Source organism: Aulonocara sp. 'chitande type north' Nkhata Bay, linkage group LG3, assembly GCF_057382095.1.
Source record: "Aulonocara sp. 'chitande type north' Nkhata Bay isolate Kocher_YH1m ecotype deep benthic linkage group LG3, A_spYH_male_GT1.1, whole genome shotgun sequence".
Lineage (NCBI taxonomy): Eukaryota > Metazoa > Chordata > Actinopteri > Cichliformes > Cichlidae > Aulonocara > Aulonocara sp. 'chitande type north' Nkhata Bay.
This window is the reverse complement of record NC_141346.1, coordinates 61,639,812-61,657,569: the sequence shown is the minus strand read 5'-3', so window position 1 is coordinate 61,657,569 and position 17,758 is coordinate 61,639,812. Positions and strand designations below refer to the sequence as shown.

Genomic DNA, 17,758 nt, shown 5'->3' with positions numbered 1-17,758 from the left:
CGCTCATTGGCTAATAGCTCGTGATTGACACATCGTTATCCAATGAGCGTGCGGGAACTTCCGACATAAAGTTGTTTCCTTTGAAAAACCAAAGTCTGATTATTTTTGCCTCCACTGACGGAGCCTGTTGTTCCCGCCACAGAGACACAGTAATGTCAGAGCGGTGTTAACACTCACCCTGCCTCAGCACAGCTCTCACTCTCCTCCTGCTCTCTCACACTAAACGGAGGCTCAGCTAAACTCACTTCCTCTCTACTTACAGGAAACCAGCGCTCAGAGGAGCCGACCGGCCTCACATTTCACCCACAGACGCGAACAGCGTGGAATTATTTTATGTCATAAGAAGAAACATATTCATGTTAACACTCACCTGCCTCAGCTCCACCTTCCTCCTCCTGCTTTCACTTTCACTGCTGCTCCCTAAACACAGAGGATGCTGGGACTTGTAGTTGTTTCCTTCCGGTGCGGTCTTCCCCTTTGTTTGTTTGTGTTTGTGTTCAAGTTATTTCGATCATGTAAACATCAACAGAACACGTGAAGCCACACAGAGTTTGTATGTCGAGGTGGGTAGGAGGGTTTGAGGGTTTGGGGAGGGGTCAGAGGGAAGAGGTCTCTCAGTCTTGACAATCCACATTGATGGCATTGCATCTTTCAGCGTGTTTGTGGGTCGATTTGGATGCTCCAGGTGTGAGAGCAGCCACTCAGCCTCTGCTGCAGATGTGTGTCACAAGTTCATCTAGTTGTGAGACGGTGGCGCAAGATGGCGAGTTGAGCAGTCGCACGAATTAGGAGCTCGTTGAACTTGTCCCAGAATTTACTTTGTGTTCGTTATTGTTTCCACTCGAAAGTAGTAAAATGACTGCCCCAAGTATAGTTAAACCTGCTAAATTCAAACTCGACCTCAAAAAACAAGAAACAACATCGCCATGTGATGGAAAGGAAGACAGCAGAGAAGGAACGGATCATGACTACGTAGAAAAAACCTTGAAAAAAGAGTGGACGAGCAGCTAGCTGACCTGAGTGTGCAATGCAAGCAAGCTAGTACGATGCTAGCCAGCCTAGCCAAAGCGGTTCAGTTCAACTCGGAGGAGGTGAAAGAATGTAAACAAAAGGTTAAAGAGTTGGAGAGACGAAACGAGCAGTTGACCAAAGATAACTACGATCTCAAGGAGAGAGTGTGAGAGCAAGAAAGGTACAAAATGAGGTGGTGCCTCCGGATTAAAGGATTAGAAGAGAAAAGAGATGAAGGTGTCAGATCGCTGGTTATTGGAATTCTTGGCAAGATCGCACCTGATATGATATCAAAGCTTGAAGAATCTGTGGATGTGGTGCATAGAGTTGGGAAGAAGATTGAGAACAAGGTCCGACATATCATCATTCTGTTTGCTCTGAGACACGTGAAAGAGGAGATTTGGCGTCGCACCAAAGATTCGGCTGTCTGTAAGAACGGCGGTTTCCACTTCGCTGAGGTACTGCCGCGGGAGGACTGGGAAGAGAGGAGGCGGCTGTGGCCGCAAATTGAACAAGCCAGACGGGCTGGGAAACGGGCCTTTTTCCGGGGTCCTCATGGATACATCGAAGGACGGAGGATCATCGACGTTGAATGAAAGACTTGATGTAAGACTGTATACAGTGGAATATTATTAATGGGACAAAAGAGTTCTACTTAAAGTTAAAGGTTATTAGTCACTGAGTTGGTGACAAGTGTTACAATTTAAACTCATGTTTATATATTTTTCTTTTCTTTTTTTAAAAAAAAGTTATTTTCTTAGCATACTCTTATTATGGTTCACTCAAAAATTTCTTTTGGTTCATTAAACGTTCGGGGTTTGAAGGAAATTGTTAAGAGAAAGGCACTTTTTTTATTTTGCAAGGGGCAAAAATGTCACTGTCTGTTTTTACAAGAGACTCACTCTGTGGATGCCGATGTTACCTTTTGGGCTAATCAGTGGGGAGACAAGATTCTTTTCAGTCGTGGATCTAACAGATCTGGAGGTGTGGCGATTTGTTTTAATAAGTTCCCAGGGGAGATTATAACATATAAAGCTGATAGTGAGGGTCATTGGTCAACTGCAGCTTGAAGAGCGAAGGTATATTTCTAATTGTTACAAATCTTTATGGACATAATAACGAAGGTCAAAATAAACGTCTATTGGAAAATCTAACAAATGTTATTTCAGAGTTTAAAGTTATGTACCCCACAGATTACATCCTAATAGGAGGAGACTGGAACATGACCTCAGATGAATGGATGGACAGATGGCCTCCTCGCTTAGGAAGGAGGCAACAGAATAACATTATTGAGAACTTTTCTAGTGATAATAATTTTACAGACATTTGGAGAAGTTTGAATCCTGGAGTTAAGAATTATTCATGGTTTAAACCTAATGGAGAAAGCAGGTCAAGAATTGATTATTGGTTAGTGAGCGATGACATTTTGAGGTGTACTTCACCATCTAAAATCTCCAAAGCACCCCTATCTGATCACTGTTTCATTGATCTTGTCTTAGAACCAACAAGGATGAAACGTAGTAGCAGGGGATATTGGAAATTTAATGCCAGCCTTTTAAATAAGGACAAGTATTGTGATAAAATTAGACATAAAATTACAGATATAAAAAATGATGACTCAGTAGTGGGTAATATACAGAAATGGGAACTTATTAAATTCAAAATCAGAGAATTCACTATAAAATTCTGCAAAGAACTGAACAGGGAAAAACGGGAATATGAAAGTAATTTACTTCGTGAAATAACTCAGTGCTGTAGTAAAGAAAAACTAAACGTGCAAGAAAAGAATAAATTGATGGAGTTACAAACTAAATTAGACGATCTTTACCTAGAGAAAGCCCAGGGTGCCTTTATAAGATCGAGAGCCAAGTGGATTGAGGCAGGTGAAAAGAACTCATCATATTTTAGTAAGCTGGAAAAGTGCAGACAGCAGAGAAATCTAATCTCAAGCTTGTTGATAAATGGGACTGAATGTAAAGATTTCAGAAAGATTGGAAAAGAAGTCTTCACTTTTTATTCCAAATTGTACTCCTCAGAATATTCAGCAGCTGATTCTGATAGTTTCTTTGATAAGATTCATAATCTCATCCCATGTATTGACAAGCCGTTCAAAGATCTGTGTGATTCAGAGCTTAAAATTGAGGAACTGGATTTGGTGGTCATGAAAATGGCATTAAACAAGTCCCCAGGGACAGATGGACTCACTACTAATTTTTATCAATTCTTCTGGAAGGACCTAAGAACTTTATTGTTTGATGCATTAAAGGAATCGATAGAGAAAAAAGAAGTGATGCCGAGCATGAAACAAGGGCTGATAACCCTGATCCCTAAATCGGGTAAGGATAAAATAATTTTAGACAATTTAAGACCCATCACCTTACTAAACACTGACTATAAGATCCTGTCTGGAGCTGTAGCTGAGGCTAAAGAAAGGCATCTCAAACATTATCAGTGAAACACAATCAGGTTTTTTGAAAGGAAGACTAATTCATAACAATATTAGGCTGGTTTTGGATCTCCTTGAATACAGTGAATTAATCCAAGAGAGAGGGTACATCCTGTTCTTGGATTTTTACAAAGCATTTGACTCAGTTGAACATACGTTCATATTAAAAACTCTGCAGTCTTTTGGTTTTGGAGAGGAATTTATCAATGTTATAGAGATGCTATATAATGACATTAACAGCTCTGTTTTGCTAGAACATGGTACATGTTCAAGGTTTGAGGTTAATAGAGGGATAAGGCAGGGATGTAGCAGCTCACCACTTCTGTTCATCATGGTTGCTGAGCTGTTGTCTATTTTCATCATCATCATCATCAACTTTATTTATAAAGCACTTTAAAACAACCACAGCTGACACAAAGTGCTGTACATTGGAACTGTAAAATAAAATTACATGAGATATAAATAAAAAACAAATAAAAGAAGAGTGAAATCATTAATTAAATAACTACTGCATTAAAAAAGAAACTAAGTCTCACTGAGGTTAAAAGCCAAGGAATAAAAGTGGGTTTTAAGACGTGATTTAAAAGTGGACAGTGAAGGGGCCTCTCTAACATGCATGGGCAAATTATTCCATAATTTTGGAGCCACAATAGAGAAGGCCCTGTCCCCTCTGAGCTTCCTCCTGGATCTCGGTACCTCCAGGAGCAGCTGGTCAGCTGACCTGAGAGACCGACAGGGTATGTGGGGATGAAGAAGCTCAGAGAGGTAAGGCGGGGCAAGACTGTGTAGACATTTAAAAACAAACATAAGAATTTTAAAATTAACTCTAAAAGACACAGGCAGCCAGTGCAGAGAGGCCAGCACGGGGGTTATATGCTCTCTTTTTCGAGTTCCTGTTAGGAGTCGTGCAGCCGCATTTTGAACCAGCTGCAGACGTGAGAGCAATGACTGACTGACCCCCACATAAAGTGAGTTACAGTAGTCCAGGCGGGAAGAAATAAAAGCATGGATCACTGTTTCAAGGTGCTGCCTCGAAAGAAAAGATTTTAGTCTTGCCAGTCGCCTTAAATGATAAAAACTGGACTTCACCACTGCTCTGATTTGGTTGTCCAATTTAAAATCACTGTCCAACTTAAAACCAAGGTCAGTAACAACAGATTTAAAATAGACTTCCAGGGATCCTAAAACAACAGAGGAGGACTCACAGGGACCACTGGGTCCAAACACCAACACTTCTGTTTTCTTTTTATTAAAATTTAAAAAGTTTCGAGCCAACCAAGCTTTAATGTCATCTAGACATGTCAAGAGAGGTTTTATGGAGATGGCATCCTTGCGTTTTAGTGTCAAATAAATTTGGCAGTCATCGGCATAACAGTGAAATGAGATCCCATGCCTTCTAAGGATAGAACCCAGAGGCAGTAGATACAGAGAAAAGAGCAGTGGCCCTAAAATTGAGCCCTGTGGGACACCACATGACAGAGGAGCAGAAGACGATTCGTAACCGAGAAGGCTGACAGAGAAAGTTCTATCTGACAAATAAGACCTAAACCAATTGAGTGCAGTGCCACCAATACCCACTACATCATGTAATCGAGAAATTAAAATATTGTGGTCTACTGTGTCAAAGGCAGCAGTTAGGTCAAGCAAGACAAGAACAACATGGTTACCAGAATCACATGCCAGAAGGATGTCATTAAAAACCCTTAGTAATGCAGATTCTGTGCTGTGAAGGGTTTTAAAACCTGACTGAAAAACCTCAAAGATTCCATTTTCATCTAGAAAATCTTTCAGTTGACTAAAAACAATTTTCTCTAAAACCTTGGAGACTAAAGGCAGCTTGGAAATAGGCCTATAGTTCGCTAAAACTGTGTGATCAAGGCCAGGTTTCTTAAGCAGTGGCTGTACTACTGCATGTTTGAAATTTGCAGGAACCACACCAGAAGACAGACTGCTGTTAATAATGTCAAGGACATACTGTTGTATACTAGGAAAAATTTCTTTAAAGAATTGTGGAGGGACAGGATCCCGTGGGGAACCTGTGGGCTTAATATGGCGAACCACATCCTCTAAAGAGGAGAGCGTCACAAGCTCAAACTGAGTGAAAACAGCAGCGCAAGGGACAGAGACAGAGGGGTCAGAGTCAGGAGCTGTGATAAGAGCCCTGATGGTGACAACCTTTTCAATAAAAAAGTTCAGAAAATCATTGCAAATCTCAGGAGAAACTTCCAAACAGACATTCAAAGGAGTATTAAGAACAGTGTCAATGGTCCTAAATAACACACGTGGGTTATGACAGTTGGAAGAAATAATATTTGCAAAATATTCCCTTTTTGCCTCTTTAACAGTGTTCTGGTAGTGATGCCAGCAGTCTTTGAGAATTTGAAATGATACATGCAGTTTATCCTTTTTCCACCTCCGTTCTGCTCGACGACATTCCCTCTTAACAGCACGACTGCTCTCATTAAACCAAGGCTCAGGTTTAGCCTTAAGCTGCCTGGTTTTTAAAGGAGCCACAGAGTCCATGATTTTTTGACAGCAAGAATTAAACCAGGAATGTAGGTCTTCTGTGTCAGAGGAATTATTTTGATTAAAAACAGTCACATTAAGGGGTTAACTGTGATGGGTGAACAGATAATAATCAGTCAGCTGGCAGATGATACCACCCTGTTTCTAAAAAATGAGGACCAGATTCCTTTAGCCTTGCAGGCGATCAACCATTTCTCCAAAGCTTCTGGCCTACAGCTGAATATTAATAAATGCAAAATTCTAGCTCTGCATGAGTGTCCCCTGCAAGCAATAAATAATATGCAGATCAAAAAAGAGGTGAAGTATCTGGGCATTGTAATTTGCAAGGATAAGACATCAACAGAAAATAAGAATATCTGTACCAATATAGAAAAGTGTAAGTCAATTTTAAACATGTGGCTGCAAAGGGACATAACTCTGTTTGGGAGAATCTTGCTAACCAACATGGACAGTCTGTCCAGACTCATCTATCCAGCCTTTTCTCTGCCCATACCTCCAAAACTAATTAAATCTATAAATACTCTTAATTTTAGGTTCATATGGAGGAACAAATGTCATTATATAAAGAAAAATGATGTGATTAAGAATTATGAAGAGGGTGGGGCTAATGCCACTGACTTTGATGTTATGAATGGTGTACTAAAATTGAAATGGTTAAGATCTTTCATTAGGAACAAAAATTCCTTTTGGAACATTATTCCCAATGTGATTTTTGGCAAAATGGGTGGAATAGACTTTTTGTTACGTTGTGACTTTGATTGCAGTTCGTTACCTGTTAAACTCTCAGCTTTCCATCAGCAGGTCCGTCTCTACTGGAAATTAATCTATAAACATAGCTTTACTCCTCACAACACCCCTATATGGAACAACAGGTATATCCGTTTGTGTAGGAAATCTGTGTACGTGGATGAATGGAGATCTAAAGGGATTTGGGCTGTAGCTCATTTTATGGATGATAATGGGGTCTTACTAAAACATGAGACGTTTTGTGAGAAATTTGATGTAAGATGTACTGCTAAGAGATATAAATCCCCAGTGAAAGCCATCCCAGTCCCTTTGAGATCAATGATAAAAGAAGATATTGTGCACTCTAAAATTTCTCCTGGACTGAGGCAGCTCTGCATAGCTGGAGTTGAATTTGGTGACAGCAGGTTTACAAACAAAGTGATCAGGAATATTTTGATAAATGAAATTTGCCCTAATCCGGTTAAAAGAAATTATATCCTTAAAGAATTTGAGACCATGGAGGTTAAGGCGATAAGACAAAAGTCTACAGGGAGAGCAGAATTATTAGGCAAATGAGTATTTTGTCCACATCATCCTCTTCATGCATGTTGTCTTACTCCAAGCTGTATAGGCTCGAAAGCCTACTACCAATTAAGCATATTAGGTGATGTGCATCTCTGTAATGAGAAGGGGTGTGGTCTAATGACATCAACACCCTATATCAGGTGTGCATAATTATTAGGCAACGTCCTTTCCTTTGGCAAAATGGGTCAAAAGAAGGACTTGACAGGCTCAGAAAAGTCAAAAATAGTGAGATATCTTGCAGAGGGATGCAGCAGTCTCAAAATTGCAAAGCTTCTGAAGCGTGATCATCGAACAATCAAGCGTTTCATTCAAAATAGTCAACAGGGTCGCAAGAAGCGTGTGGAAAAACCAAGGCGCAAAATAACTGCCCATGAACTGAGAAAAGTCAAGCGTGCAGCTGCCAGGATGCCAGCATAGGAAAATTGGGTTGAACAGTGAGACTGCATTTGTGGGGTTTAGAAACATCCAGAGCATCGCAACAGAAAGGTAAATAAAAAAAGTAAGAGAGAGAGAGAGATAAAGAAATAAATGAACTAATAATACATAAATGAATAGAAAAATAGAAAACACACATGTAGAAATTGTCACATGTGAAATTGTTTTTGGAGAGAATCAGAAGTGAGACAGTTTGAATCCACAGTTCAGCGCAAAGATGCAGGAATTAAATCTGATTATAAAAACACATCGAGGCAACGAAGACCAGCTTACACTCAATATTAATATGAACACACAACATACACGCAATGAAGACATGCTTACACTCATGAATGTGAATACATGACATAAATGCTGAATGGTGTAGATTTAACACACTTAAAGGCTGAAGCTGAGGAATAACTCAGGAAGTTGCAGGACAATAGAGCGACTGTTGTGACAAGGAAAAAGAGACTGGGAGGACCAACCAGTGATTAGAAGCTTAAAGCAGGTTTAAAATAGTGAATTAGAAGTGGTTTCCAGCTGATTGAGCAAAAGAAGTGACGACTGTAGAAATAAAAATAAAATAATAATAATTGAATTATGCAGCAATGTTTTGAATATGCATTTCTGTTGTCAGGGCAACTTCTCGAGATGTGACTCAATATGCAAATTAGTTGAATGAGTGGGGACAGAAAAAAAAGAAAAACTCAAGTTTCCTGTCTGAGACATGAGTGAAGTTTGCATTGAGAGAAATATATCTGTGACTGTGTGAGAAGAACTGTTTGGTAAAATATATGATAGCAGCCGCAGGACAATTAAATAAAGTCTGTGACTAAGTGCAGTCGTGCAGATTTGGAGAAGAAGTTTATAATTTAGTGATGACACATTGTTATAAAGTGTTTAGAAAGGGCTTAATGGGAATATTACTGTTGGGCAAACTGTGCGGCTTTAACAAGATTTTCTGTGTATTTAGCAGGTGAAACTCTGTCAGCTGACTTCAGACTGTCAGGAAGCTGAAGAACCTGAGGCCAACCACTGAAACATGATGTGGGCAAAATGAACAGAGGGAGGGATTTTAAAGGTGAACATTTAGGACTTACTGCAAATGTTACTATGTCAAAGTTACTGTGACTCAAACAGAGGAAATTCTGATTTTTTTATTTCCACACCCAGCATGTTTTGGGTGTTATATGCTATTAAATACTTTTAAATAAATTAAAAAGTATTTAATAGCATATAACACCCAAAATATGCTTCGGTTCACATTTAACTCCAGAAAATCATCAATCAAAACATGGATATTACCTGACCACAGATTCGTGGTGACGTCACTGCTCTTTTAACTGTTCGGTGTCTTTGTTTGTTTGCTGGTTGTAGAAATGGTTTATATGAGCTTTGAGCTGAGAGTCAGAGGTTTCTGTGGACACTGCTCATGTCGGCACTTATATTTCTGACCTTTTCTTATAACCGATTAAACATGATCTCCTCCCTTTTGCCCCCATTTTTGGTGGTGTAGGTACAAATGATCAGGCATGACATTCTCATAATAAATAAGATACTGCAAATAATTATTTCTGCATTTGTGCGATTGAAGTGAATTGAAAATGTGTATGAAATGACACTGTTTTAAAGATTTGGCCTAAATAATTTTGGAGTGAATGAGTCTAAACATGATGACCTAACTAGTGATATCCTGACACACACACACACACACACACACACACACACACACACACACACACACACACACACACACACACACACACACACACAGCATGTTATGCCAGTTTCAGCTGAAACTATGTTTCAAACCATGTTCCGGGTTTTTAGTTCACCATTTATGAGGCTTCAAGAAGAAAATAAAAGACAGATCTGAATGTTTGAAAATGTTTTGGAAAGATTCTGTAAAGATGAGATGAAAAATACTCAAAGGATAAATTTAATTGGTTTATTATTTAGATAAGTTGAAAAAAGTTAAACAAGCAAGTAAATGAAGAAACAAGGTAAAATGAAGTAATAATGAAAAAAGTTAAACAAGTAAATGAAGAAACAAGGCAGAGGAGAGAAAAGCCCAACAATCCCCTCTGAGCAAGCAGTTGGCGACAGTGGGGAGGAAAAACTGCCTTTAAACGGGCAGGAACCTCCGGCAGAACCAGGCTCAGGAGGGGACAGTCAACGGCCGGGACTGGTTGGGGGGGTTAACAGAGGTGGAGCAAGACGAGGCTACATCAGGTGAGGAAGCAGTAGCGTCTCTCCTCCGGAACAAGTGGAACCATTTTTTCTTTTTTTTCATGCACTTTTCCACGAGCGCTTTTTTCTCCAGGATGAGATTTCTCAGCTCATCGATGGTTTCTGCGTTTTGTTCTTCAAGTTTCTCACATCTTTGTTCCACCTCTTCCAATGTTGCTTGTTGTTCTTCAAGCTTGTCTTTGAGTTGTTTGGATGTTGCCTCCTGTATCAGCTTGTCCTTGTGCATGTCTGCATTTCTCTGTTGGACCTCTTTGTGCTTGTCTTCTAACTGCTCGTTTCTTTTCTGGATTTCTTGGAGCGTGAGCTGCAGGTCTTCATGTATTTTGTCTTCTTGTTGTTTTTGCGCCTGCATTTGAGTGTTTTCACGCTTCAAGTTATTGAATTCCACCAAAATCCCCTTAACGAGCTCGGAGTTGTTTCTCACTATCTGATCGATCCTTCTCTGCATCTGTGAGCAGCGTATCTCCAGTTTGTCCTTTTCTTCTTCCACTTTAGTTGCTTTGTCCTCCAGCTGATTACAAAACTCTTGCAGTTTTAGATTTTTAGACTCAGAGCCCTGGACGACACGTTTTCCTTCTTTCAGTCTTTCCTGCTGTTGCTCTTTCTGTTGAAGAAGGTCTTTATTTTGGCGCAGTGTTTCATCCAGGCTTTCTTTCAGCATGCGGTATTTTTCCTGCATGCTCTTCAGTTCGTGCTGCATGTCTCGTTGCTTTTTGTCCTGCTCTTCCTTCTGTTGGAGGAATTCTTTCTTTTCTTCCACAGCTTCATGGAGCTGTCTTTGGAGGAGCCGATTTTTTCGGTCCATGTATTGGAGATCCCGTTGTATCTTATCAGTCATCGTTTTCTTGTCTTGGAGCTGGTTGGTCATTTCTTTTAGTTCTGCACTCTTTTGCCTGTTTTCTTTAATGAGGTGCACAATCTGCTCTCGGCTCTGAGCAAACTTGATTCCCCAGCCCTCATTAATAATTTTTATGTCCGGCTGGCGCTGTTGTCTTTCTTCCAGCTCTTTATTTTGGGCTTCCATTCGTCTACATTTGTCCTCCAGTTGAAGTTTCTCTTCTTCAATTTGTTGCATTTTTTTCTGGAGAAGGTAGTTTTCCTTCCTACTCTCCTCTAACGCCCTTTGGAAGGATGAGGAGCCATTTGGGGAAATTGGCCGGCCACGCCAGGAAGGAGAGGCGGCGTAATCTTTTTGAATTGGTTGTTTTTTTCTTGGAAACATGTTGGAGTTTCTATACGATGACTTTGAAGAGCTTGTGGTGAACGTTTTGTAGGCTGCAAACACAGATGCTGCTGAAACGAACTAAAACTTGCTGTTTCTCACCCCTACTTAAGGAAAAACATCAAAGGACTTAAGATTCTTAAGATCTATGACATCATCACTCCCTAAGCCAATGAGATTGTCACAAGACATTTTGGAATGGGGTATTTTTTTTTAAACTGTTTTCAAACTTAACTTAAAATTTCAGTGTTTCCTGGTTGTGGACTATTGGTTAGTCCAGCCGATTAAGAAATTAATTGTCACAAACATCACTAATATTATATAACAGACGACAGAAAACACGAGTTTTTTTTCTACTCAATAGAGGTATAATAAAAGTTTTTTTTAATTATCCTACTTTTTATAAAAGAGAACATTTATTAAAGATTATGTATTTAATTAAAAAACTCTGTTCATCTAAAGCAGGGGTCAGCAACCTTTAAGACCCAAAGAGCCAAAGAGCCATAATTGGCCTATCTGGGGTTGAAAGGCTCGATAAATGCACGGCGTTTCGCCGGGTACACCGGCTTCCGCGAGTGTGATGCTTATTTTGAGCGATGAAAAAATAAGAAAATATAATTTTATTTGTATATTGCAAAATCACAATAATCTTCCAATTTAGAACTACAAGTTAAAAAAAGAACTAACATAAATAAAATACACTTCAGCTAATTTATTTCCCCAAACCACGCGGAGCCGCACTATAAGGACTAAAGAGCCGCAGGTTGCCGACCCCTGATCTAAAGGGTTTAACAAAAAGGGGGAGCTTCCTGCTGGAAATTGAAATGTCCCCATGTCCCCACTGGGCGATCGTGGCTCAAGAGTTAGGAGTTCGCCTTGTAATCGAGCCCCGGCTTGGACAGTCTCGGTCGTTGTGTCCTTGGGCAAGACACTTCACCCGGCAAGACACTTCACCCGGCGCCTACTGGTGGTGGTCAGAGGGCCTGGTGGCGCCCCAGGGTGGCTGTAGCTACATCACCAGTGTGTGAATGTGTGCGTGAATGGGTGGATGACTGAGCGTGGGTGCTTAACTAGTTAAAAAACAAACAAACATCTGTCTCTTATTTTTTATGTCACACAGGAAAGAAGCTTCAATGTCTGATGAGAAGACATTAATTTGTTGGTGTTTGTGGTGTTTGGTGCAGTTTTCTTGTTCTCTGGCTTGTTGTTTATTTACAGTGGAGATGAAGATCTCTAACAAGTTGATTTGTTCACATTTGCACATTTTTAAGAGGAATGTGTTTTTTGAGTTTGTACACTATATGCATGTAAGGCAACCGTTTCCTTTTTCTGTATTTTTGTGTGCTGCTCTTTTAACAAAAGGGGAACAAAAGACATTTAAATCGACCTCAGATGATTTGTTTAAATTTTTACAAGGTCTTACTGAGGTGATGCAAAGTGAAACATGCTTCTTTTTTGGTAATGTGCTGGAAAAGCTTGAAAATTGACCTTGAATGTGCTTAAAAAGTGCTTGAATTTGACCCTAAAAATGTGTATGAACCCTGCATATATTGCAGTATTTACAGTTTATAGTAGGAATTTCATGGCAACAGCTAATCTTTATTTTGTTTACTGGGAAATGAAATGCTGCCAATTCACAAAGCTGTGCTTCAGCTGCACTTCCTGTTGTAGACTTGTGATGCACACAGGCTCTGTCCCAGCACTCAGCATGTTCTTCCTTATTTGCTCCACCAGGGGGAGCTCCTAAACTATGACATCCTGATAGGAGTGAACCAGGGAGAGGGGCTGAAGTTTGTGGACGACAGTGAGGACAACGACGGCATCTCAGCTGCGGCGTTCGACTACACCATCTCCAACTTTGTTGACAACCTCTACGGCTACCCAGAGGGTGAGGACGCCACCTCTGTACACTGCCACTTTTTCAGTTATTCCATTTTACAGCCTCCTCTCACTTAACTGCATTTTGCAGCATCATCAGGTTTTGTCTCATTAGGAGCCGCGTTTGTTGATTTGTTCGTTTTTTTCTGTTTGCTGTATTCATTAAAATAAACGGATAATCGTCAAAATGACAAATGTGGACAATTATCAAAGCTTACATTACAATTCTGACAGCTTGAGTTCACATGAATTTTCAAAAGAATATAAAAAGCTGTGAAAGTGCTTTAAGCGTTTAAAACATGCGAGTAAAGAATGGAATCAGTAACATGTGAGCCCAGTGAAGTGCATCAAACAAGACAAGCGTGCTAAAGAGAGCCACTCATCCACATCACGGCGTGTCTGCGCCTTAACCTTTGAGGCTCTGTGGGCAGTAATGCTATCATCCCCCAGGTAGTGGGCTCCCAATCTCAGTGTCGGTGTTTCTGACAGATCGGCCTGCGAACCCCTCACAGCCGGACCACAGTCACAGTACAGACATGTTTGGATAATGCAGTCATGCTTCCTCTCTGCTGCCTGTCACTCCTTCTGTTATCTGAAAGACTTTTTTTCCTCTCTAGATTTCTCACTCGCTTCCTGGCTCTTGGTTCATCTCACCAACATTTGCTTTGGTTTCATATCTGTTGATCAGACCGATCTCTTAAAAAATGTCTTGCACTGCTGTTACTTTACTCTTAGCAGTTTTCACTTTTATCTTTCTTCCCCCTCCTTTTGTCCCCTCCTGTGCTTCTTCACCAGGCAAAGACATCCTGAGGGAGACCATTAAGTTCATGTACACAGACTGGGCGGACAGGGACAACGGCGACATGCGGCGGAAGACTCTGTTGGCCCTGTTTACGGACCACCAGTGGGTGGCACCAGCTGTGGCCACTGCCAAACTCCATGCTGAGTTTCAGTCCCCAGTTTACTTTTACACGTTCTACCACCACTGCCACACCGAGACGCGGCCCGAGTGCCGACGCCGCGCACGGAGACGAGATACCTTACGTGTTCGGCGTACCGATGATCGGTGCCACGGACCTGCTCCCGTGCAACTTCTCCAAGAACGATGTGATGCTGAGCGCTGTGGTCATGACTTACTGGACTAACTTCGCAAAGACTGGGTAGGCCTCATGTCACAGTAGTGTAAACTGTACACGTTACTGTATGTTCTCTGACAGCCTTCTAGTCATGTTGAATACTTGAATCTGGGTTGCTAGTTTAATTCCCGTGTGGCTTTGAAGAATTGAACATACTGGTTCACCAAAAGCATCCAGATCCCAGAGCAGCCGGTTGGTCTTAGATAGTTTAAAGGTTGCACAGAGAATGGGCCTCCTGCCTGTATTCAGTGTATTGATGCCACATGTTACTTATAATGGAGACTGAATATAACTTTGAACTGAAACGTTTAACCTTTATGCTCCACCAGGGACCCCAACCTGCCCGTCCCTCAGGACACCAAGTTCATTCATACCAAGCCCAACCGCTTCGAGGAGGTCATCTGGACCAAGTTCAACTGGAAGGACAAGCAGTACCTTCACATCGGTTTGAAACCTCGTGTCAGAGACAACTACAGAGCTAACAAAGTGGCCTTTTGGCTGGAATTAGTCCCTCATCTTCACAGCCTGCACGACGTGCTCTTTCCCACCACTACGCGCTCCCCCGCAGGCCGTGACCCCGGCACCATGAGGCCCAGAAACAACGTTCCTCGAACCACTCGTCATCCTTACCCTACCTTCCCATCAGATCCTGAGCCCGAGGGCTCAGAGCGCCCGCCCCAGGACCTCTTTCCCAGACACACCCACGACTACTCCACCGAACTGAGCGTGACAGTTGCAGTTGGAGCGTCGCTCTTCTTCCTCAACATCCTGGCCTTCGCCGCCCTTTACTACAAGCGTGACAAGCAGCACGAGATGCGCCGGCACCGGCTGTCCCCTCAGCGGGGCGGCCCCGCCAACGACCTGGCTCACAGCCAGGAGGAGGAGATCATGTCCCTGCAGATGAAGGACTGGGAGCACGACGCTCACCACGACATGGAGCCCCTGCGACCCCACGACATCCTGCCTGCCCTCCCGACTACACCCTGGCGCTGCGCCGCGCCCCCGACAACGTGCCGCTGATGAAGCCAAACACCATCACCGTGATCCCCAGCACCATCACCAGCATGCAGCCTCTTCACGCCTTCAACACATTCCCCTCCACCGGCCACAACAACACCCTGCCCCACCCCCACTCCACCACCAGGGTATAGTAGGGACAGGCCCGACACAGCGCCACCTAGGGACCAGGAACACTGGCTCTGCTTCCGCTCTGGAAGGGAGGCCTCTAGACGTGGGCCTTCGTTCTGTCCTCTTATTCTCTTCTTTCTCCAAAAGCAACTACACCTGCTGCGTCATGTGCTGTGAAACTTGGCAGCTCCCTCCACTGGTGGCATGTGGAGGTGCAACTGAAGTGTCCAGCAGCAGATGAGCAGTTTGGGGTGGGTGACTCAGATCTTTCAAAGATACTGTTTTCAAAGACGGTCTGCTGTTTCCAGGCTCAAGACCTCCAACATTTGTCAAAGGGACGAATGCTCTCTCGCTCCTCGCTGTTTTCTCTTTTTTACGCTGGCGTCATCTCTTTTTCCATCTCCTGTGTGTTATGTGCACATTATGCTTCTCTTTTCTACATCCGTGTTTTATTACTGCTCTCTTCCTCTCATTTGACACGCCTCCCTCCTGCTCTTCTCTAAAAATTCCCGATCTGCTGAGCAGTCTGGAGGCGGGAGGCGTACACTAAACATATAACTATGAAAACACTGATATCTTTCATTCTACCAGCATTTTTAGGTGCCAAGTAAGTACTGCTGTGTTTCATTTCTCATCGAGGGAGAAGAAAAACCAAAGAAAAATAGAGTATCGCTATTTACCGTCAACTAACAGAGTTCTGTCATGTTCTCATGACAAAGTGCCAAATTGGCCTCAGTCGTGATTTTCTTTCTTCCATCTTCTCTCTTTTTGTTGTTTTGTTTGAAGCATTTGTTAAATTGTTGTTTTTTATTGTGTGGAAAGAATTTTTCTGAAAATATAGATATAGAGAAATGATATTATATATAGTTCTATATAAAATGTGTACAAAGGAGAAAGTATATAAAAGGGTTTTCTCAGTGGGGGATCTATGCATGAATCATTTTTAAAGACGCGGGGAAAAGGACACTGTACCTGTCGATGCACGTTTCCCAAAATCTAAACGAGTCATATCGCTCCATGTTTGCTACTTTTGGTTTTTGGTTTTCTCCCGCAGAGTAAGAGCATCGCAGGAGCATCGCAGGAGCATCGCAGGAGCATCGCAGGAGCATTGCAGGAGCTCCTGAAGTCAAATGACGCCTCCCAGCACTCATTTATTAAAACGGAGTCGATGCCAAAAGTCTTAAACGTTAGAATCAAAGCAACAGCTGTGAACTCAGTCATGGTGTCATGTGCAGCCTCCGTCTTACTGTCACTACTTTTTCATTTTAGGGTACGTGAGGTAAAGCGTCCGTCGATGTAGCTTGATTATACAAAATTATTTTTCTACGTTATTAACAAAACAGAGCAGAGACTGATGCTGCTCCTGTCTGACCCCCTTATGTCTGCCACATGTGTATTCTGACTTCATATCATCACTGCTCCCTCCCTCCTCCTCTCTCCATCCTACACCGCCTTTGTTATTTAACACCGACCCCCCCCAAACTGATAATCAGACAAATTCCCAAACAGCTGACTTCACTGTGTCGACACCGTTCCTGACTATTTCTGACCTCAGCTCAGCTCTGCTATTATCCTCACATTAAGGGTTCGTTCACCTGCCTGCAGATGATCTGTGAGCTCGTCGGTTGTAAATTAAACTCTAAGCACACTGAGGGTAACCGGGAGGCGTTCAGGGCCTGCAGTGCAGAGCTGCAACATGAAAAAAAGGGATGGGGGCTCAGATCTCCTGAACAGGGTGGAAACAACACGGTGGGTTTGTGCTGTTTGTGATTCCTGCTCCGTCACTCTGGTGGAGACCACTGCAGCTCAGCAGCGCTCCCTGCTGACCCTCTGATGAAGATGTCAACAGTATGTAAACTGAGCTGACGTGCTGCTGTTTGAGCCCACGTGGTAGCGTACGTCCAGTATGGGAGAACTTAGTCACCGGTGCTGTCTTTGCTTGTGCTCTAGCTTTAGCCTGTTTGATTGTTTGTTTTCTATTTTATTACTGCCTAAAAGGGGAGGTGGGGGAAACACATGCCTGACTTCTCCTGTCAGAGGTTTTGTAAGCTCAGTGGAAGGGAAACGTGCACAATGTAAATCATAAAACAACTGAGTGGGGCTGTGCTGCAGGTGGATCAGTGCTGTGGACAGTAGCTGTGGAAAAGAGACTGGACAAAGACTCTCAGCCTTAAATACAGGACAGAGGATGATCCGATCATCTTTCAGCTAACAGTGTCGAGCAGAAGGACGGCCGGCTGATGCGTCCGTACGAACCCTTTTGTACTCACTCCTGTGTATAAGGAGGTGGCGAGGGGTTGTGTAGTTAACCTCAGTGATAGGTTTGTAGCATAAACCTATTCGTTGGAACGTTAAGGACAATTTAATTACATAGCAAAGCAAGACACGAGTAGGCAAAGTTCTTCATGTTTATTGAGGTTACATGAATATACA

General features: G+C 42.3%; 1 protein-coding gene and 1 pseudogene across 1 annotated transcript; one reads left to right on the top strand and one right to left on the bottom strand.

Annotated features, from left to right (window-relative positions):
- The first annotated feature begins 756 nt into the window (after positions 1 to 756).
- LOC147336458 (neuroligin-2-like) lies at positions 757 to 16,390 on the top strand (annotated as a pseudogene).
- Positions 9,533 to 11,450, bottom strand: LOC147336459 (uncharacterized). The gene has a single exon (XM_086287063.1). It carries the CDS (start codon positions 11,181 to 11,183, stop codon positions 9,870 to 9,872), a length of 1,314 nt encoding a protein of 437 aa, XP_086143189.1. The 5' UTR covers positions 11,184 to 11,450; the 3' UTR covers positions 9,533 to 9,869.
- Positions 16,391 to 17,758: the final 1,368 nt, after the last annotated feature.

What these genes read in the sequence shown, in the direction of transcription:
- LOC147336459 (XM_086287063.1), bottom strand. Translation starts at nt 11,183, where the DNA reads ATGTTTCCAAGAAAAAAACAACCAATTCAAAAAGATTACGCCGCCTCT.